The sequence below is a fragment of the Orycteropus afer genome, unplaced genomic scaffold, assembly GCF_000298275.1.
Source record: "Orycteropus afer afer isolate SDZICR_OR568_19922 unplaced genomic scaffold, OryAfe1.0 scaffold00003, whole genome shotgun sequence".
In the NCBI taxonomy this organism is placed as follows: Eukaryota; Metazoa; Chordata; class Mammalia; order Tubulidentata; family Orycteropodidae; genus Orycteropus; species Orycteropus afer.
In genome coordinates, this window is record NW_006921590.1 from 30,568,810 (window position 1) to 30,592,818 (window position 24,009).

The 24,009-nt window shown below is 38.3% G+C and overlaps 1 protein-coding gene across 1 annotated transcript in view; it reads right to left on the bottom strand.

Annotated features, from left to right (window-relative positions):
- The window catches only part of RYK (receptor like tyrosine kinase), a 92,901-nt gene that overhangs the window by 45,123 nt on the left and 23,769 nt on the right, over positions 1-24,009 (bottom strand). Inside the window, exons 4-8 of the mRNA XM_007937515.2 lie at positions 20,156-20,290; positions 17,504-17,557; positions 12,367-12,511; positions 7,165-7,265; positions 283-408 (exon numbers count right to left, since the gene is read on the bottom strand). Coding sequence (XP_007935706.1) covers positions 283-408; positions 7,165-7,265; positions 12,367-12,511; positions 17,504-17,557; positions 20,156-20,290 — 561 coding nt within the window. The remainder of the gene's footprint in view (positions 1-282; positions 409-7,164; positions 7,266-12,366; positions 12,512-17,503; positions 17,558-20,155; positions 20,291-24,009) is intronic.

Consider the following 24,009-nt stretch of genomic DNA (forward strand, 5'->3'; position numbering starts at 1 on the left):
TATGTGCCGTCGAGTCGGCCCCGACTCATAGCGACCCCTCCTTGGGTTTCCAAGGCAGTATCACTACGGAAGTAGGATTGCCCAACCTTTCTTCCGAGGAGTGGTTGGTGGGTTTGAACCGCCAGCCGTCTGGTTAGCAGGCAAGTGTCTTAGCCACTATGCTACCAGAGCTCCCAGCCACAATATGAGATGAAATTATTAAAATATTTGAAACAAAAACAATTTTTTAATGGTAACATTATTCAATCTTCCTTGGAAAATCGATCTTGAAATAATAAATACCTTCTTGGAGTACATCTTTTAGGGTTATCCTCTCCCTGGATATTGCTATATCCTTCACCTTGGCTTTGGCCTCCAAAAGAGTGACACTTCTCAGGTCGTTCTTCTCTATTCGCAAAGTAGGATAACCTGAGGAGCCAACAAAGCCAAACCAAGCAATATAAATACCCTTTTATGGCATCAGGGCCAAGGAGTTCAGTTAGAACCTCATGGCTTAAGTCACAGATACAAACAAATACGAAAATCATAAAAGGAAAAAGACATTTACATGACTGAGGAGAGCTACTTAGGCAGTGCTTATTTATTTTTAAACTTTTTATTGTTATTTGGGTGAAAGTATACAGAGCAAATTGGTTTTTTATTCAACAGTCCACACAGATTTTGTTTTGGGACACTGACTGCAATTCCCAAAATGAAACAGCACTCTTCCACTTCCTCCCTGTGGTTACCATCTCCCTCTGTCCTTCTTCCCCACCCATTTCTGCCTTCTAAGCTTTATCCCTCAGCAAATGCTGCCCTTTTGATGTCCTAGGGTTGACTGTTCTAAGAAGTAAGTACCACCTTTCTATTACTTGGCTGAAAGCTGAACCCTAAGATGCCCAGAGTAAGTTCAGTTTCAAGCCTGAAGGGTGACTAAGGGCCAGTCTTAGAGGCTCCACCTGTCTCTATCAGACCAGTAAGCTTGGTTTGTTTTTTTTATTATTTTGAGTATTGTTCCACATTTTTTTCCCACTCTATCCAGGATCTCCTACTGGGATCCCTTTCAGAGTGGCTGACAGTGGTAGCCAGGCACCATCTAGTTCTTCTGGTCTTGGGGTCATGGAGGCTGAGGTTCATGTGATCCTCCATACTAATATTTTAAGGAAACACCGTCCAGCCTCCCACAATCCTACCTCAAAATATTAAAATGACAAATCCTGAAAATATTATCATTACCAACAGTTCAATTGACTTTCAGCCAACTGAAATAAGCTTTAATTCATGAAATTTTATTTAATCCCTCTTATGGACAGCTTTTCTTCTAAAGATTCTTTAATATAATCTCATAACAACAGAAGTTTCCAAATGAAGAGATGTCTGAAAAAAATAACTTTTCTAACAAAATATACAGCAATTTTTCCCCCCTTGCTTTTGTGTCTTTTGTTACTGAATGCTGAACACTCTGGGCAGAACAGTAGAAAACATGGCAAACATTGTGTTTACACCCAGAAATGGGCATGCCTCTTCCGTTAGGTAAACACTGTATGTGCATGGGGGTGGGGGGTCACTCTAGTCAGGTAGCTGGGCTGAGTTTAGGTTTTGCTGCTGTTCATTATATTTAGCACACAAACTTTAAATTCTTCTAGTTGTGGACTGCTGCTACCTTGTGAAGCCTGGTGAGGAAAGATTTTTCTTAATGTTTGTACTCCACCTTCAGCTTTTGGAAGCCCCTGCACTCCTGTACCTTAAAGGGATCTCTCTCTGTGCTTTGCCTCTTCCCCTAGGGCAGATTGCTGCTGCCTATAACTCAATGGGAAGCTCAGGGTGAGGACAGGGGTTTCTCAGTTATCCTGGGCCAACTTCATCCTGAGTCTCAGGCTTTTGTTCCTATCTTCCCCTAGAATCACTGGAACTTGAACCCACCAAACAACCTTATCATTACAAGTAGAAAAACCAAAAGTTATATGCCTCCTGATATGATACAATAAGAAGTTACATCCTAATCCACAAAGTATTTTCATTAGAAAAGATAAATAAATAAATCTGGATCTAATCAAGCCTCTAGATCTAACTATTGGTTTACAGAAATTATGATAGATAAAGGAATATGTTAAACACCACCATAAGGACACAGCCAGATCAGAGCATGAGAACTTTATTACGGGACAAGCAACCGTGTTCCTTCAACAAATGACAGGAAGGAAAATAAGAGTGGGGAACTATTATGAACAAAAAGATAATTAAGATACATATGTACAGACATTGTTTGGATCATTATTCAAACAAACAATAGATATTTTTGAGACATTTAAGGAAATCTAAACACTAGCTAGATTTAAATCAAGAAACTTAATTTTGCTACATGTGACTACTGTAGTTATGTTTTTTTAAAAAAAAAGATAGGAGTCCAGATTTGGTAGGAAGACATACAGAAGAATTTCCAGATAAAATGAAGTAATGTTGGCAATTTGCTTTAAAATACTACACCAGGGAGAGGGTTGGGTAAAGATTTTTTAAAATTGGCAAAATATCACAAATTATTGAAACTGAGTGATACACACATGGGAGTTCATTACATGACTTATTATGTATATTTGAAATTTCCATAATGAAAGTTTTTAAAAATGAGGAGCCCTGCTTGTGAAATGTGATGTTACTTTTGCCAGAATTTATATAATGTCATCTTGAGGACTCAGAAATAACTGTTTTGTCTTGCGTATCATGAGTATTGGTACACCCCCACTGAAGTAAACAAATAAATAACTGCTGACTTAGGAATGCTGTGAATTGCAGGACTGACAGGCTTCTTTGTTCACAATGGCTGTACTAAAGAGGAAAATTTGGGACACACTGGTAAGAATTTATATTGAATGTTAAGTTTGCATGTATAAAACATTCTCCTGGCTTGATCTTACTTTCTCATCCTATTTTCCCTTTGCCTCAATTTTCTTACCTAGTTTAAATTGATCTTGTCACATGAATTGTATTTTTGCAAGACATTTTCAATCCTTTCTGGAATATGGTAGGGTATAAGTAAATGAAAATTGAAAGGTCCTTAAAGAAATGGTTTGAAACACTTAAAAATGGAATTATCAATAGAATGATGCCATGCCTTCATGATTCTCAGATATATGATTATAGCTACCATTTTTTCAAAAGGAAATGAGAAAAATACAAAATGGTTTTTAATTCAAATAACTTCTTGTGGCGCATAACTCTCTAGCCTACTTCTATGAAGCCAAAAGAGAGTTGAGTAAGGGGCTCTTTCTCTATACTAGGGCTCGTAGCGAGCCAAATGTCTACAAATCCACTGGCAGTCAAGCACTCAGGAAGCAAGGTACAAAAGCCTCAGACAAGTGTGCGTCCTATATCGGAGGCCTGAAGCACCCTCACTGCTGTGGGCCTAGTACTCTGCAAAATCACATTCTCAGAAGTCCTCTGATTTGTAAACTTCCCATCCAGAATCAGGACTTAAAAACAGATCTGTGATTTGCCAGTAGTAAGTGAGGCATGGTCTGTTTGTGTATTCAAAAGACACCAACTTGTGCGTCAAAAATATAACAATAGGTCTAAAAACACCGTATACTTGAGAATGTGCCTAAGATCCATCAAGAAGGGAAATGTCTCATTCTCAAGCAATAATAATAATAATAATAAAAGTTTATTCTTGTTATTCACATTTAGATAATTTTCCCCCTTAGTGTCAAAAGGTAGGTAAGTATATGACTGCAAATGTAAAATATAGGAGGTAAGTTTGTTCCACTTACCTTTGTGTGTGCATCTTTATTGTCAACATGGAGATATAAGTAATTAATACAAGTCAAAATGTTTTAATGATCAATATTCAGCAATTCAACTTTACAAGTATAAATTAACATGTTTTAAGATTTCTGCAAAATGCCAAGATTTCAATTTTTAGAAAATATCAGTAAATTTCTTATTAATGGTATCAAAAAACATATAAATAAATGCATTTTCATTGAGTTCTTTTAAAACAATTTTGTTTTTAGCATATCTGAAAAATGAATTACCTCCTTAAGGTAATATCCACAATTGCAAACAAGTAAATTTCTTGATAGCAACAAAAATTATTTTTAAGAAATAAATATATCCAATCCTCATTTACAGACAGAGTTAGGTTCCAAAGACCAGGTTATTATGCAAAATTGGCAATATCGAGAGTCAGGGCTGTCCCCCAACACTAACCACCCACTGGGCATCCCTGGCACAGAGATGCAGCATGGCACAATGGGGGGCCCTCCAATCTCCACACCTTCCCCACCACTGCAAGAGTTGGGAGTTGTGGTAGTTACGTGTTGCCTACCACCTTGCGGTACCTACCCTGTGTGTAGACTCCGTTTGTATCCCTCCTGCTGCTTCTCACCACCTGCCCTGGGCAGAGACCCCACCTATCCCCATTCATCCCTGGCCTTGCAGCCACATAGCCCCCCCTTCCTCTTCTCTCTCTTCTTCCCTCCCTCCATTGACTTCCCTTAGCACCTTCGTGCCCTCACCCAGCCTCGCTGTCTTACTGCAACCTTTGTCTTCCCATAAGGCCCTTTGGGGCCAAACCAAGGCATTACTGGATGAGAATGGGAGAAGGTGTCCTGCAGCCAGTCAACCATCGTCCCTCATCCCTTGTGTGGCCCATCTGTCGTCAGGGCCTCTGGAATATCATTCAGAATGCCCATGGAGGATACCTAATGCCTGGTTGTAGTCCTACATGGGGCCCAGACCATCAGAGGTGCTGCTTGAGAATTTTTTCAAAATTGTTGTAAAAGCAAAATGTTGAATAATGAGATAGTCAATAAGTAAGGAGTATCAATGTGTTTCCACTGACTTTTTAAAAAAGTGTTTTAATTTTAGCATATATCAATTGCATTACCTACTTCCTTAAGATCATATCATCAATGAAGAACAGAACTCTGATGAGCAAAGCTTGACATCTAAACATTAAAAGCAACAGTGTGCCTTTTCAGAACCGTCTAAACTACTTTCATGTTGTTGTTGTTACGTGCCGTCGAGTCGGACCCAACTCACAGCGACCCCTCCTTGAGTTTTCGAGGCAGTATCACTACAGAAGTAGATTGCCCCATCTTCCTTCCAAGGAGTGGCTGGTGGGTTTGAACTGCCAGCCTTCTGGTTAGCAGTCAAGTGCCTTAGGCACTACACTACCAGAGCTCCCAAACTACTTTCATGGCTATCATCAAATCTCCTGATGATAAATACTTCTTTCTTTCTTATGTTAGTGGTGATGGTAGTTGCTATTACGATGTCTCTTAAATTCCTTTTAATGTAAAGTGTTCCCTCCTTCCCTTTTTGTCACAATCTTACTGAAAAAGCTAGGTCAGTTATCCTGACGAAAGCATCAGCTTCTTTGACTATCATTCAACATGTTCCTCTATCGCCTGTATTTCCAGCAAACTGCAAATCAGTTCTCCAGCCTTGATTAATTCAAGTAAATTTGGGGGGGGGGGGCCGGGAATAGGAAGTGCACAAGAATATTTCATGGCAGGTCCATCATATCCAGAGTGAAAAATATTTACTTGTATCACTTTTAGTGATGCTAAGTTTCATCAGTGACTTCAGGTGATCATAGCTTTATTCCTTTGATGTAAATTTATTTCCTCATTACCCTTTGGTTTTTAGGGTTTTAATCACTGATGGCCTTTTCCTAAATAAAATATTCTATTAGGGGTTGCAAATATGATTTTTTTTCTCCTAATTCTGTCTTTCCTCCCACATTTATTAGCTAGGACTCTTTGATAAAGAAATATTAGCTGGGCATATATTATTTGATTCCACTTACATGTAATATCTAGAAAAGGCTAATGTATAGAGATTAAAGGTTACCAGTAGTTCTCAGGGGCAGGAGAGTGGGGAAAGGGGAGTCACTGCTTAGGAAGCAGTGAATTTCTGTTAACAGGTATGTGAAACTTGGCAATTATTACTGGTGAGGGTTTCACAACAGGACTGATATAATCAGCAACACTGAATTAATATGTAAAAAATGTTGAATTGGTAATTTGTTGTGCTATATATAGTCTTCCCAAAATAAGGAAGGTAAGGAGGGAAGGAGAGAAAAGAGGAAGAAGGGAGGGAGGGAGGAAAGGAAGAAAAGACAGAGGAAAGGATATTTTCCCTTATCAGTTAGGACTATCCTATTACCTGAAATGAAGTTCATATTGCCAGTTGTCAGAGTAAAGTATTATCAGTGTGTTAGTCACCTCCGATAATGATCAATTTTTTAAAAAGGTATCATTATAAACTTGTGAATTTTTATACATTTTGTATGTTTTAAACCATTGCAGTCACTATTCTTTTTGATGTTCAAATTATTCCCTCTTTGGCCAGTGGGAACTCTAAGTCTTTGGTAGCTTCTTAGATTGCTGGCTCAGTAACACATGCTAGGTTACCTTGTACATTTCCTGCTCCAGGCCTGGAATCAGCACTTCTCCAAAGAATCCTGGTTCTTTTTATTGAGAAGCCACAATACCGCATTACATAGAGGACAGATAAATCTTTAGTAAAGATTAAACACCAGTCCAGGCAAGGTAACAGTTACTTCCCTAAGAAAGCCTAATTAATCAATGGCACCACTGACTCAAGCACTGACTTAGGCTCTCTGGACCACTGTTTGTCGTGATGATTATGTTGCTTCTTATTTCTATGGTAACTGATTATTTTCCCCAAAAACATATACATGCTACAGTGAACACTTTAATCAAAATCTTGTCCAAAAAAGGAAATCAGATCATATGTTCTCAACCTTCCAACAGGACCTAGCTTCTTATCCTTACCCATGGCCCACAAGACTGTGAAAAAATTCATTAAAACACAGTTTCTGTTTTTATACAGCTCAATGGCTTATTCGATATAATTACCTAAAAAACTCCCTTTCAAATTTTATAGAAGTGACTCAATAACCCTTTTAAAATTAATTTATGGAAATTTCCCCAAGTCAAGACTAAATGTAGCAACTCAAATTATTTTTTAGTTTCCCAATTTTATGTTTTATTCCATATGCTAGAAAACAAAAGTTTATGTTTGTACACACATTAGATACTATGTCCCATAAATATATAAATATATATATATACATGTCCCATAAATGCACTAGCCATGCAGGACCACAGACAGCTTCAATAAATCTAATAATTTAATTAGAATTAAATTAACTCTTACTGGTGATAGGAGTTGCATTGTTGGGCGTGTCGGCTCTCAGATACTGAGTTGTCTGAGTCGATGGTTGAGACAGCCCTTGGGAACTACTGCTGGCACTGATGCTGCAAATTTTTAAGATAAAAGTATTTGGCAAGTTAGCTTCAATGGAAAAAAAAAAAATTACACACATAAAATGCATACAGCCATTTTAACCAGCCTAAAATCCTAATGAAGTTATAATAATACAGGGACTCCCCATCACAAATGTTTCATAGTGAAATTTTAATATATCTCATAATATAGAGTTCTATCTTTTCTTTCCTGTCTGTCTCCAGAGTCATCAAGCAGGTTTAACTTATCAAAGCCATTCAGAAATGTAGGTACTAGTCCTTAGACACTGCAGATAGCAGCTCTGAACCTCACACAACCACATGTTAGGGAACTATGGATCATTTCTGAAGAAAAGTGCCCATGCCACTTCAATTAGACTACTTTTTAGAAAAGGAATAGGAAAAACCTCTTTTAATGATTGTCTGAAATCAAAGGGGACTGCATATGAGAGACTATCAAACTAAATTGAATATGCCAACATGCACAAAGCTTGAGGAGGGGTATTGTGTCATGTTCAAGTTCGTTTAAAAACATACACCTTCTTTCTACTTCTCCAAGTCCATCTTTTTTAGAATTTGTGGAACTTTTCAGAAATCTCTAGAACATGAAACATTCTATCACATCATATTCTCTAAATATAGGAGACCAGAAGATGGTAGGTTCAAATTGCTGCTAAACCCTGTGTTCAAGATCACTACAAATTAATGCCTCACAAGTGCATACTTTTGTCTCTCCAATGGGTAACAACCTTGCTTTTCTCACTCAGGTCATCCTTAGGCACATTCCAGTCTCACTGCCCCAGCCCTTGTAATTATGCAGCAGCGGAGAAACGAATCACAGAAATTGAACATCAAGAGTGAAAACAGATGGCAGGATGCCATCCCCTTCAGGATACATGTTCCATGCCTGCCTCAACTACATGATCAGTATAGCCTAACCAGAGGCTGCCACCTTTTCTAAATATACAAAATCATTTTTAACTGACCATATCCCACCTATCTATGAGTTGAAACTGACTCTGTGGCAATGGGTTTGGTTTTGGTTTCCCATGTGACAGTTCTCTATTTTTTTAATGATTGAGAAAATACATAATGATAAAAGGCTGCTATGTAGATAGCAATGCTTATATATGAATTTGTATATCAGCCATTTCAAGAGCCTACATATATTTGAAAAATATAACTACATAACATCCTAGGCAATGAGTACTATAACTCCCTACGTAGCCCTTTATCCCTAATAACAATCTACTATTATAATGACAATACTTCTGAAAAGTTATTGTTAATAATCTAGAAATTTCCTACAATAAAACATTTGGAGAATACTGATTATATGGAAGCCACTCTGAAGATACATGTTTTCTTAATGAAATACTGCTCAGTGTGTCTGCCTTTAAGAAGTCTATCATCATTTTAGGTTATCTACTTCTTCCTGTATCTAGTCAGCCCTGTTTCTCCAACATCTGGAAATGCTTTTCAGCTCACAGAGAATATAACAAGGATTCATCAGCCTGTTACCTAGTAAGAATTCTGGAAAATCATTTAAGGCTGGAAGTTATTTAGGAATTGATCTGCATTAAGTCTACAACAAGTAGTGGGGATGGAGCAGTAAGGTAAATGGAAATGAAGAGCATAAACCTTGGCATCAAAACTATCAGCACCATTTACTAGCTGCATGACCCAGGGCAAACTACTTCCTCCTGGCGTCTTAGATTCCTCATAAATAGAATAAGCATAATACAGTGAAACCTGTGAAAGCTGGAACTCAACAGGACTGCTTTACTTTTCCAGGTCTCATAAGTTTTCTACCTTTGACAGAGGGCAGTCTTAACATTTTTCTATTTCTTTTATTAGTAGAAAATATTTTAGTTTTCCTCTTCTGACAGGTTTCTTTTTTTTTTTTTAATTGTGATTTGAGTGAAAATTTACAGAGAAAATACACTTTGTCTCATGACATTGACCACAATTTATAACAATGCAACAGCTCCCCTCCTACTTCCTCCCGATAGTTACTTCTTCCCTGTGTCCATCCCTCCATGCACTCCTGCCCCCTGAGCTGTCTCCCTGTGCATAAGCAGCCCATCTTTCTCCCATGAGTGTTCTCTCCAAGGAGTATATCTTACTTGAGGAAAATAAAATGTTCAACTCATATGCCTGTCTTTTGTTTGGCTGGAAACCACAGGTGTGGGTTCAATTCCAGACCTGAAGGGCAGCTAGGGGCCATAGTCTCAGTGGTTCCACCAGGCTCTATCGGACCAGCAAACCTGGTCCCCTCCCCTTTTTTTTTCCCAAATGATTTTGAGTTTTGTTCCACATTGTTACCCCTCTCTATCGAGGATCTCCTACACAGATCCTCTTCCAAGTGGTTAACAGTAGTAGCCGGGCACCATCTAGTTCTTCTGGTCTCATAGTCGTATAGGCTGCAGATCGGATGGTGTACCAGTCGCTAAGACTAATTGTTTCCATGAATTTTTGGTCTTCATCATTCTTCTTTGCTCTGGACAAAAAGAGATCCATCGTTGCATCTAGATGGCAGCTTGCAAGCTTTTAAGATCCCAGTTGCTACTCGCCAAAGTAGGAGGTAGAACAATGTTTTGTGTAGTATGTTATGCCAATTGAGTTTGATGTCCTCTGCGACTATGGTCCTGAGCCCACAGGTTCAACTACTCAGTCCCTCTGGGTAGCTGGCTGTGACCAAGCAGTGACTACTACCTTGCCCCTTGCTCTGACAGTTTTCTGTCTTAGTCTCTGGCTTTCACAGGTTTTACTATACTACTCCCTGAGAAGGTTACTAAAAGGATTACATGGGGGAAAAAAAATGTAAGTAAAGCATTTAACAATGTCTGGTCTCAACACAGATTTATAAATTATGATTCAAAATTTTGTAACCATGATACATCTCCACAAGGAACCGCAGGGCAGCTATTTCTTGTAGTTCTGACTACCACTCAAAGATAAGACTAGAAAGTAAAGTTGTCAGAAGTCCAGGACTCAAAAACGAAGAAGAAAAGTATTACCGTAGTCAAAGGAGCTCTGGTGGCATAGTGCTACTAAGGCATTTGACTGCTAACCAGAAGGCTGGCGGTTCAAACCCACCAACCACTCCTCAGAAGGAAGGTTGGGCAATCTACTTCTGTAGGGATATCGCCTCGGAAACCCAAAGAGGGATCACTATGAGTCATATCCGACTGGATTCAAAGGCGGGTGCGGGGAGAGAACCAAGCAATAAAGGACTTCAGTTACCCAAAAAATGGGACTAAGAAAACCTACCTCTCAGAATTTTTGAAGTTCAAATTATATGACATATGTGAAAGTGCTACTTACTTGCAACCAATATACCACTTGTAGTTGAATAACAAAATCATAGACCCCAAATAACTAGTCTTTGTTTTTCTCTTCAGCAACTGAACAGTAGGTGGCACTCGTGTACCACCTGAGAAATCTTGTGGGCACACAAAAGTGTTATAGCTACGTAAATTTTTCATTCATTCAACAGATATTAAGGGGTCCCTACAATGAGCAAAGTACATGCTAAGTGGTCAGAACAAAGCTTCTCTGGAAGCCAAGCTTACTATTCTCAGGGAAACAGAGAGCCAGCGTCCTGCCCTTGACATTTATTAAAGTAGGTACCTAGGCAACTATATCACAGGAGGTGGAAAATTAGAAGAAAAAAAATGTACATCTGCTATAACTTAATAATTTAAAACCAGTCTAAATAAGTTATCTCATTTGATTTTCATAAGTAAGATTAGCTATGGAGATTTTAAGTTAGGACTTCGGGCTCCCTGATCTGAAAGAGCTTTCATCTAATAGGAGGGCAAGACAAGTACAGAAAAAAGCATTACACAAAGAAAAAACATAGTAACTGCTCCGCAAAAAAAGGGACCTGGAGGGGAGGGGTAAATGGATGGTTGGGAGGCTTAGAAAGGACTTCATGAAGGATATGGCAACAAAACTAGACTTGGAAGAATGGACAGGTGAGAAGTGTAAGGAACCCTGTGGGCAAAGAGGAAACATGGACAAAAGTCCTGAAGGGCCAGGTGTGGGGTGAAAGTGATGAACAAGTAATCATCTGACTGAAGCATAAGGAAGGATAAAGTAAGAAAGGGAGAAAAAGGTTTTAAGAGTATGGGAGATACATCTCCACAGAAAGTAGAGCTTCGAAAGCCAAGTTATAAAGCTGGGGATATCTTCAGCCAGCAATTGGAAATCACTGAGGAAGAAAATTAGTATTGAGAAAATAAAGGTGTCTATCATTTCTTCTTCACCTTTCACTGATCCTGGCTATGATGTCCTTCTTCTCCTTGTCTCTGACTTACCCACGCTGGACAAGTACCTTATTTGTTCCCATACTGTACTATATGTATCACAGTCATCAAATCTGCATACTTTAATAATTGTGGGTCAATGTCAAAGATTAAATCTTTGAAGCCATGAGTATATTATTAATTTTTTAATTCCTATCCCTTAGCAAAATATCTAACCCAGTTTATCTCAAACTGGTACACATCAGAATCATCCAGGAAGCTTTAAGAAAAATACTGATGCCCAAACATCACCCAGACCAATTCTATCAAAATCACTGGACAATGGGACCCAAATACTGACATGTTTTAAAAGCTTCCACCATGACTCTAATGTGCAACTCAATTGAACACCACTTACTTAACTCACAGCAGGTATTCAATAAATGTTTACTGTCTGGCTGGTTAGATAGATGGATGAATAGAGAATGAGGGAGGGAGGAACATGGGGAAAGAAAAGAGCTATTTTAAAAAGGCAGTAGTAGTTTAGAACAGAGTCATATCAAGGCAGATAGAAAAAACATCTTTATCTCTACTTCTCACCAACAACTAATAAACAGTAATTTCTGACTTCACATTTTTTTTTTTAATTGTGATTTGGGTGAAGATTTACTGACTTCACATTTTTTAAAAATAAAAATATCAGAGACACACAGGAATGACAATTAGGAAATCTTATTCTTCCTTTGGCCTGTTCATCTCCCTCCTTCCCCTTCACCACCGTGCACTTGTGCATGTGTGGACTCCCATGTATACAGAAATAACTGCTTTCATTTTTCTTTCCTTTCCCAAAGTATGTACAATACCTGTCATCCAGTTCAATCCTTTTCATACTATGAAGGTGCAAAACAGCTAATATTATTGCTACAAGAAATATTACTGCACAGCAAACCCCTACACTGATATAAAACACACGTGTAGAAGTGGTTGGAGCTGCATGTACAGGATCATCTGAAATAAAAATGAAAAGCACAGATTTTAGACAAATGCTATCAATTATTTTCTGACCCAACATACACAATGAATATCCTTTAATATTTATGAAATTTTTATTTCATGTGCCTACTCTTTGACAAAAGACTAAGCAGTTACCAGTAGTAATGTTAGGATAAGTTCACATAAATATTTTGGTATATTTTTATTGTAGTTTTCAAAATGTTTTTAATAGAACTTTTCAATGGAATCTAATAGTCACTCAAAAATGCTATGCATAAAATAAACTGTCTATAGCAGTTGTGTCTAATGGAACTTTCTGTAGTGATGGAAGTGTTCTATAATGTTCTGTTAGTACAGTAGCTACCAGCCGTTTGTGGCTATTAAGCATTTAAAATGTAGCTAATAGAAATGAAGACCTCAAGTTTTAATTTTATTTCATTTTGATTAATTAAAGTTAATTAGCCACATATGGCTACCACATGTGAAGAGAGATGCTCTCTATAGGTTCTTTGTAAGTCCTCAACAGTGATGCCTGGAGTATAGAGGGATCAGAGATCTTTTTGCTGCCAAGGATCACTGACTCCAACAAAGGAGCCCATGAGTTAAAAAAGGAAAAAAAAAAAAAAAGAAGTTTTTCTTTCTGTTTGGAAAATAAGGCTCTTCATTAAATAATATTCAGCCTTCTATTATTCAGAAAAGAAAGACAAAGAAAGCCTCAAATAACTCCATAACAGAGAGATACCACAAAGGCAAACTGAGAAAGAGACACAGAGACAAAGTCACAGAGAATATGAGTGAGCAGAGTAGAAGACATACAATCAGAAGTACCATCGTTAAGACTGGAAATTCAAGTAGGGTTTGATGATGAGTGCTCACATCATACACCTAGTGATTATTGGTCATTCAACTACTACTTGTTAGCTCATGCTCTGTACCAGATACTATCCTTGATGCTGGATGTTCAGCAGTGAAAACAGCAGCCACAAGCTCTGCCACTAGGCTGTTTATAACTGTGTATGTGTACGTGTAGGAGAGTGTGGGAAACATTCAACAAATACACACACAAAAAAAATAAGAAGAGCATTAGCTGCTGCTTCTGCCCAGATCATTATTCCTCCCTCAGATCTTCACCAGACTTGTCCACTCCCCTAATTCATACAGGCCTCTCAAGCATTACCTCCTAAACGAGGTCTTCCCTGACTACCTATCTCAAACAGCCTCCACTCATTCTATTACTTTCTATCCTTTAACCACTTTATTTTTCACCACAGCACTTCTCATCACTTGACATATACACAGTCACCTGTGCATTGTTTGTCTGCCTCCTGCCAATGCTCCTTGAGACTTGTTCTGTTCATTGCTGTATCCTCAGCATCTGGAATAGTGCCTGCTGCATGCATAATAAGCACTCAGATATGTGTGGCATGATAAGTGAGTGAACAAATTAACAAATAACAAATGAAAATAACTAGTGATAAGTGCTACACAGCTATTCAAGAGAAAATGAGGAGCTAGAGAATAACCATGCAGCTACAGTGAAACCTGCGAGTTGGAACTCAACAGGACTATTTTATTTTTCCGATTCTCACAAGTTTTCCGCCTTTGACAGGATGTAGTTTCACCACCTTTCTATCGCTCATTTTAATGGAAAATATTTCCATTTTCTTTCTCTGGCAGCTCCTGCCTTATACAGGTTCCAGCTTTCATAGGTTTTCCTGTATTTTAAATTGAGGTATCAGGGCAAATCTCTGTAAGGAGGAATTTTTAAACTGAGAGCTGAATGACAAGGAGGCAGCATGTTGGGGGAATGCATTACTACCTGAAGGACCACACAGTACAAAGAATCTATGATAGGAATGAGCTTGGCATGCTAGAGTACTGAAAAAAAAAAAAAGCTACTATATCGGAGCTGGAGTACAATGGATGAGCAGAAGAGCAGCCTGAAATGAGCTGGAGAAACAGCAGATCAAGTAGAGTTTAAATATAGGGTTAATGGAGTATTTTCAAACGAAAGCCTCCTTTGTTTAGAATAAAACCCAAAGAATTTGGGTTTTAGCCTAAATGGGATGAGAAATCATTCCAAAGTTTCAAGTAAAAGAAGGACATACATAACCACACTTGGAAAAAAAAAAAATGAAGATTATTCTGGATGCTATATGAAAGGTGAAATGTCAGGTAGTAGCGAAAGTATAAGCAGAGAACAGGCTAGAAAGTTACTGCTATAGTCCAAGAAAGAGACAGCAGTAGCTTGGACAAGACTGTTGCAGTAAAGATAAGTAAATGAATTTGAAGGCAAAGACAACAGGCCTTGCTCATGAATTATAGTAGGGTTAAAAAAAAAAAAAAAAGTAATCAAAATTTTGGCTTAAGAAATTAAGTGGCTAATGGTACCTTTAGGAAGAGAAAAAGCAGACTAGGGGAAGAAGGAATCAAGTAGTATTTATTTACCAAATTAAATTTGAAGTACCTAGTACTCATCATACGAGATGTCAAATAATTAAATGCACAAGTCTGGAGTACTGAGAAGAGACCAAGACAACAGATAAAAGTGATAGGCTTCAAATATTTGCAAGTAAGATAAAAAAGGTTGCTTTCCAAAATTAAACTTTGAATCAACAAACAATACACCAGAACAGATTAATGTAAAGAGACTTAATGGCTTCTCGAACAGCTAGACTTGACTACAGCCTGAATGAAGGCATTATTTTCTTTAAGAATGACTGTGTACCAAAAGAAGGAGCTCTGGTGGTATTGTGGTTAAAGCACTGGGATGCTAAACAAAAGGTCAGTGGCGTGAACCCATTAGCTGCTCCATGAGAAAGGACAGGCACTCTGCTTCTGTAAAGATTTACAACCTTGGAAACCCTATGGGGCAGTTCAACTCTGCCCTCCGCTATGAACTGGAATGGACTCCATAGCAGTGGGTGGGTGTATATTAAAAGAGGGCTGTTTAGTCTTGGGAGGGACAGAAAAGGAAAGTCTCTGAGGCAAATGCTGCTAGTGCCATTCAGACACTCTTGAGGGCACAGCAGAGGACACCGCTGTGCTGGACAGGCACTCCCCAATGCCCCTCCAAAACCCAGGCTTCTGTATGCACTGCTCCCACTACATTGTTACCACAACCAACTTGCCTTGCCTATCTCCCCTACTACATTGTAAGTCCTTGAGGGCAGGGTCTGTTTTGTTCATATATTAATCCTCTGCCTCAGTCACACCACCTGGCATATCAAAGACTCTTAATAAACACTAGATGATGGAGAGGTAGGGAGGTAGGGAGGAAGGGAAAAAACAGGCAGACAAAAGCTGAGTATGCAATATTACTGCTCATTGAGGGTAATAATGTCCTAGGATAAAAGAAGTGGGTGGAATTTTTAAAGTAAGCTTTGGGAACAGTGATTTTATTTTTCCCCTTTCTTTCCAGAGATAAATACAAATGAACTATGCTAAAAAGAAGGCAATATCTCATATTATTTTACTTTCTAAAAAAGGTCTACCTTGGAAAAAGTGTGCCTCCTGAACTGATAAAAAAGAATATAGGAAGCACATAGCATCACAACTATTGTTCCTAAAAGAGTTGGTCCTGAATCTAATCAAATGTGAAATCTAACTACCCAGAGAGAGAAAAATATGTTAATCACGCCACAAGGATGCAACCAGCCTAAAGCAAAATGTGAGAAATTCTATGGGACAAATGATCCAATTTCTTCAACAAATGAGTAACATTAATTCAAGGACAGATTAAGATAAAATACATATCAACCCAATACAGTGCTGTAGACTTTATTTGGATACTTAATTTTATTTAGGGGAGAAAAAAATGTGAGACATTTTGAGACAATCAGAGAAATATGAACAAGTACTAGATATCAGAAGATAATAAGTAATTATTGTTAATTCTGTTATATGTGATACCCACACCCACTGCCATCGAGTTGATTCCAACTCATAGTGACCTTAAAGGACAGAGCAGAACTGTTCAACGGGGTTTCCAAGGCTGTAAATCCTTAAGGAAGCGCGCTGCCACAAAGCAGCTGATGGGTTGAAACCACTGACCTTTTGGTTAGCAGCGAAATGACTTAACTACTGTGTCACCAGAGTTCCTTATAGACATAATAAAAGATTAGCAGGTGTCGGGTCTTTTTATTTAAGGCCTTATTTATTTTTTCAGAACCATGCTGAAATATTTATGAAATGATATGATGCTTGGCACATGCTTTAAAATACCCCACCCCACCCCCTAACTCAGTACCCAAAAAAGGAATCAATGAAATAAGATTGGCAAATGTCAATCATTATTGAAACTGGATAATGGGGTTCATCAGAGCATTCTTTCTAACTTTGTGTGCTTGAAAAGGTGGAATAAAAACCCAACAAGGAATATTTTTAAAGTCTACTTCCATGAAGAGAATTTAGTAACTTTTTAAAACACAACTATTAAACTATCTTGAGAACAAAACTCAGTGATGTGTCCATGTCAAAAAAGAGAAGAAGCAGTTTAAGTTATAGTTTCTAAAAACAGCCATTACCAAAAAATAAAAACCTACTTTGAGTTTCTGTTCTGTAAGTTTAAATAACATCCTATCTTTAAACTTGCACTTTCACCTGGATGAAATTAGCTGAGGGTTAATTCCAGGCCATAAGACAGATTTGCCAACCTCTTGCTAACAGATAAAACTTCTGTGCATATTTCATGTTCATACTTAAATTATTACAAGTAGAAAAGATGTAACAGAAATTCTTGTTTATGGAAGTTTTTTGGATGACTTGTTATAAAATATGTATGAATTTTACTTCTGAAAATATTCAATATTCTAATACCTTCATTTAACCTATAAAACACTCTACAGTGAAATAAATTCACCTATTAGTGACATAAATAGCATGGCATCATTTGTCATTTGACAAACTAGAAACCACAAGAGCCTCCAAGCTTTGTGCAATTGTGTTCATATGCAATCAGTCACATTTCACCCCAATAAGGAAGTAAGATAATACAGTAACACTTACAAATAGTTCTGCTAGAGTTTTTGTCCAAGGCTGAAGTTTTTACTTCTTCAAATTCTGGATTCAAAAGGAGACAGAAAATGCTTTAGCAACTCTAGTTTCTTTTCAGTGAACACCCTTAAATACTTTAACTACATTTTCTGAATTTTCTCTCACATAGTTTTGTGTTCCTTTGGGACAATGCCTAAACAATTAACAAAATATTTGTTGTAAGGTAATAAAGCTACATTACTATTCTGATAATTATTACTACAAGCATGACTGAATAAACTGTCATTAACTAAAGGGTATTGCTTATAAGTTGTTCAATGCAAAAGGGTTTCTGTGGTCCTAGAAGTCTGAGAAAAGACACAGTCTATATTATCTGTTTGGAAGTTCACAGTGCACATTAGCAGAGTGTAAACTCTCTAAAGAGTTCTAAAGTGACAAAATTGGTCTAATCCAGTAATCCCTAAACTCATACGATAAATGAACCTTTTCTTGCCAGTAATAACTATTAATATTCCAGGACAGATATATCTTCAGTTGTGGACAGTGTTCTTATCTCTAACTACTTTCCTTCTAACTTTTTAAACATGGTGGACTGGAAAACCAGATAAATAAATACATTAGGATCATATGTTGTTAAAGCAAGAGTCATGAATATGTACTGGAAGACTGGAGTGGTCAAAAGTATGACCACCAAATAAACATGGTGGTACTACATTAAGTATAAAACAGAATAGAAAATGGCACCAACATAGAATTTTAGTGTAAATTTTCACCTACATATTAAAGAAAACAGAGAAGGTATGGGATCTTCTGGATATTAGCACCAGAGAAATCCACAGACCCCACTGTGTCTGGCCATCATTCTGCTATGAAGCATTAATTCAAAAAGCACCATGATACAGTCACTGCCCATGTCTCTAGAGACTGGGAGCCAGGTGTTCTACACTGACTGGCCTCTCACATACTATCTCCTCATATCAACTGTATAATGACCTGGTTGGACTAGAGAATCTCCAAAAGTCCCCTTTGGCTTTAAAATTACATGAAAGCACATACATAAACTGAATACACTAAACTGGAAAATATATCAAAACCCCAAAGCTTGTTATTGCTGTTGACGGCCCACGGAGTCAATTCCAACTCACAGCAATCCCATGTGATAGAGCAGAATTACCCATAGGGTTTTCCTGGCAGTAATCTGTATGGAAGGAGACTGTCAAATCTATCTCCCACAAAGCTACTGGGTGGGTTCAAACTGCCGAACTTCAGTTAGCAGCCAAGTGTTTAACTGCTGCCCATCAGGGCTCCTTAGATAACTTTTCATATTTAAAATGTCTATTCTAACACAGTGTAAATTATTTTTGGCATGTGTCTGGACATTAGTCATTATTACACACCTGCTGGACTTGTGTATTTTCATTAACATTCAGCAATAATTTCAATTAGGAAATGTGTTGAGAAGTAGTTTAACAAAGAAGCTAAGAGCATAGTCACATCCTAGCTGTACCACTTGGCCATCTAACCTTGGCAAGTTGGTCAGATTCTCTAAGCATCAGCTTCCTCATCTGAAAATGGAGATAAATAAGAGAACCTGATGCCTAGGGTTTATTGTAAGGACTAAATGGGTGTAATATATGTAAAGTACTTAGAATATAATAAACATCCAGTAAGTTTAAGGGTTTCTTTCCAACCTTAGGTACTAACTAGTTCTATCTTTGTGAACTTACACTTGAGGTTATTTTACCTCTCTGGAACGTAAAAGAGTAAGTGTAAATAGAACTCTGAATTTCTTTGATTTATTATCCAACATGCTGGAACACCTTTATATCCACTGTTAATTTCCTGAGAAATAAATAATCCAAAACCAAAACCTACTAATATTTATTAAGTGCCCACATATTAAGTTATTCCAAGCATTAGGGTGAACTAAATTAATTTTTCAAAAAACAGGAACTCTGAAGCAAGTAATACATCCATTTTACAGATGTAAAATTTGAGACTCAAGAGAGGTTAAGATACTTGTCCTAACATCCTGCAAAGAGCAGAGCTGGTTATTCCAAGGCAGGTCTATCAGGTCCCATGACCATGCTCCTGCACATACATTAACTTTATAAAGGAAATGTAGTTAACACTCAGTAATTCAGGGACCTCTATCAGATTTGCCTGATTTTTTCACCACTTCAGCCTCTGGGACTATTTCACATTCCTAATGGAAAATTGGGAGCTCTGGTAGCATAGTGCCTAAGGCACTTGACTGCTAATCAGAAGGCTGGCGGTTCAAACCCATCAGCCACTCCTCGGAAGGACGATGGGCCAATCTACTTCTGTAGTGATACTGCCTCAGAAACCCAAGGTGGGGTCGCTGTGAGTTGGGTCTGACTCGACAGCACATAACAACAACAACAACAATGGAAAACATCCTAGCAATTCTGATAAAAGATTTTAAGAAAGCAGGAACCAAGTGGGACATGAGTGTGATTCATAGCTATAAACTATCTGGGGATTATCTAAGACTTTCATCTGTAAGTGTTTTTTCTTTTCTCATTTGAAATTACAATCAAATCAAGATTTGGTTATAATTAAATCTGAAAAATGATAACAAAATATATTTTTGATTTTCTCATATCTACATGAAACACATATTTTGGTAAATAAATTCCTTACTTTTGTAGCACATTTTCCTTCGTTTAAAATTTAAGACTGTAAAATTTTTTGAAGAATTTACTGTCAAGTTGAGTTGCATTAATATCATAACTTCAGAATCTACTTTGCCAGTACAGGAGAGCTCAACTCTAAACACTGTTAAAAAAAAGAATAAAAAATAATTAATTTTCTGAAAATCAACATTAATGTTTAAAAAAATAGTTCATTAAACATTTAGAATCATTTGATTCACTTCTGCTGCATTAAAACTAAAAAGACATTTACATAAAATAACTAAAGAGAAATTTGCAGAGAATTTATCTTTAGACTAACACAACTTCAGACATTATTTCGTTCATTACATATAGACGAACCAAGACATACATGAAGAGTTAATGCTTGCTCATGATTTTTGATATATGCTTCATGAGTCCCAGTATTATAATTCCCTAATAGCATCAAAACGCAAACATTGCTAACCTTACCAGCCACCTGAGCAAGACTAACAGCAAGAATCACTTGACAAAAAGAAACACAGTTCACTACCAAAATGCAATTATGTATTACTCATAACAAGGAGATAAAATAGAAACCTGTAAGCAAACCTAATAAATTCTCAACTAGGAATATAAAACTGACACTTTTCTAAATACAAACTGGCTTCATCATTATCTGTGGGAACAGGATTACAGACCTTTTTGTTGTTGTATGGCATCGAGTTGATTCTCATTCATTGTGACCCTCTATGATAGAGTAGAATCACCCCACAGGGTTTCCTAGGCTGTAATCTTTATGGGAGAAGATTGCCAAGTCTTTGCTCCTATACACAGCTGGTGGTGAATCTGAACCCCTGATCTTTTGGTTAGCAGGCTAGTGCTTAACCACTGTACTTACCATGGCCCCTTAACAGATCTTAGTGCATATCATGTTTTTTTTTTTTTTTTTTCTATCTTTCAATTTCAGATTATTTTTCTATAAATTGAGAATAAATCCTTCTATCACCTGCATGAGTATATAAGAGATATGGGCATTTCTGCATTTCTTTACTGACCTCTTAAAATTAACTAGACTTCTTATTCTTTCTTAAAGCTTAGATTAATACAGGTCATTAATAACAGTGGGTAAGATCTCCAGAAAAACTATTGTGGCTTATACTTTCAATTTATAAAAATAACCATTTTCTCAAAATCTGACTTCCTCAAGTGCCTTGCTCAAAGATTAGTTTTAAAAGTAGTTGTAATTAAAATCATTACAAAAAAAGAAAAATAAAAAGACCAGGTTTACTGGTCTGATTAGAGCCTGGTGAGATCCTTGAGACTGTGGCCCCTATTTCCCAAGTCTGGAACTGAACTCACTCCTGTGGCTTCCAGCCAAACAAGAGACAGGCATACATCAGGTAGATGCACTCCCTAGAGCGATCAATCATGGGAGATCACAAAGGCAGTGTCTGCACAAGGAGATAGCTCAGGGGGCAGGAATGCATAGGAAAGGACACAGGGAAGTGGTAACTACAGGGAGGAAGTGGGAAGAGAGCTTTTACATTGTGGGGAATTGTAGTCAATGCGATGAAACAAAATGTATATAAACTGCTGTATGGAAAATGGATTTGCTTTGTCAAATTTTACCCAAATCATAATAAAAATTAAAAAAAAAAAAAAAAAAAAAGGTAGTTTTTCTGGTGCAAGGATGGCACTTAATTCATTTACTCGGACATGTACCGAGTGCCTACCCTTCCCAGTTACCATCCTAGGCACTAAGGGTCTACCTCTACCAGCTGCTATCAAATCAGTCCTGACTTCACGATGTCCCCATGAACTGGGCTCCACAGGGTTTTTAATGGCTAATTTTTGGGAAGTAGACCTCAAGGTCTTTTTTCCAAGGCACCTTTGAATGGTTTCAAATCTTCCACCTTTCAGTTAGCAACCAAGCATGTTAACTGTTTACACCACCCAAGGACTCCTAGCACTAGAAGGAGAGAGCTGAAAAAGAGCTGTTATCTTCAGAGTGTCACCCCTAGCAGGGCAAGACAAACACAAAGAATTACAAGATAATCTGATCAGTTCAAAAAGTTAAATACAAGGAAAACTGGGGGTTTGAGTCTACCCAGAGGGATCTTGAAAGAAAGGCTTGGCAATCTACTTCCAAAAAATCAGCCATAGAAAACCCCATGGAACACAGTTCTACTGATACATCTGGGGTTACCATGAGTTGGAGTCAACTTGACAGCAACTGGGGGGGGGGGGTCTGGGGCAGGAAGAACAGGAGAAAGAGCCATCAGTTGTGGGGAGAGGAGAAGACAGGAAAAAAACAGTTGCCAAAGTAACAGGGAGGCCTAATCTCCTGACCCTCTCTAACTGCACAAGAGGAGGACAGAATCACCATCAATAGCCCAAGGCCTATTCCTACGAGGCCAGACATGCTGCCTCCCTCCAGCCCTTTCATCAACCCTGACACCAACAGTTCCTCCCACAGCACCCACCACCTTTCTGCTGGGTTCGATAATATGCTGCAGTGGTCACACAGAACTCACAGATTATGGGTCTTAATAGGGAAGCACCAGGCTACAATTCAAGTTCAGGAACAATGCTCAGTCTCTCTCAGCCTGCTGTCTCTCAGCCAACAGTCTCTCACACTCTCTCTCCCACTAGTGTGTGTCTCTCGGTGTCTCTCTCAGCAATGTGTGTCTCTTTCCCAGCAGCGCATGTCTCTCAGGTGTGTGTTTCTCTCAGGAGCGCATTTCTCTCAGCAGCACGTCCTTTCCAGACAGCAGTCAGAGACACTTCTTCTGCCTCTAGGAGGCCTCCTTTGGAGCCTGGCAGAATGGTCAACTAACCAATCAAAACATCAGAATTCTAAGCACCTGAGAGAGAATGAACTTCCGGGAACACTGCTTTGTGCCACTGCTCAACAGAAATATCCCAGGTGGATAACTTTAGCAATCAGGAGCGCCTCAGTTGCTCATGGCAAATCCACCTCAAAGTTTACAAAGACTTATGGGTAGAAAAGGCACACTAAATAATTTACTACATCGCAGGCCACCCCCTGGCTTTTCTAGCCATTATCCCTTTTATATTTCAAAAATTCACATCCCCTTCACCATCAGTTTAAGAACAACCACGCCCATGAAAGTGTGTAAGCCAGCCACTTCATGCCTTTATCTTCTCCCATTTTAAACAGCCAATTACTAATTTGCCCATCCCTATCAAACCAGTACTCTTGAGGAGACAAGCATGGTCCTTTATCTCTGGAGAATCTTCTGTTCTGCCTGGAAACTTCAGGCATCTGGATCCATAAACAAGCAGAGTCCAGCCCAGCGCAGGCCATCAAATTGCAGCAATTTAACACCAGCTCAGTGTCAAACATCTTCCTCTTCATTTGGTGGGGTTCTGATCATCTCAGCCCTTGCCATCCCAGCTAGGTCACGGGTACCAGCTGCCAAGTTTGGAAGTCACACTCTTCCCTTCACTTCAGACCAGCCAGCACTTTTTCTCACATCCTCAGTCCTCAGGGACTATGTCAATGCCCATAGGATCAAAATTCATTGCACTTCAGACCAGCCAGCCCTTCCTCTCATCCCCAGCCTCCATGGCCTAGGTCAAAGAGTACCAAACTCAGCCCATTTCTTCTTTGCTGCACTACCCCCATTTTCACTCAAGTGGACCCAGGTGGTCACAAGCGAGCAGCATACAAGCCTGCTGCTCACTGGCTTCCTTTAACTTTCAGTCCTGGAAGGGGTTTCTCTCATGGACCATGACTTTCCTGCCTTGATGCACCCAAAGCCTAAATGCTTGCTCAAAATTCAAAATGCCAGTTACTTTTTTTTTCTATTCAAGTCCTTCAAATGCAAAGTTTCTATTCCCTCAGTAGTATTGGGT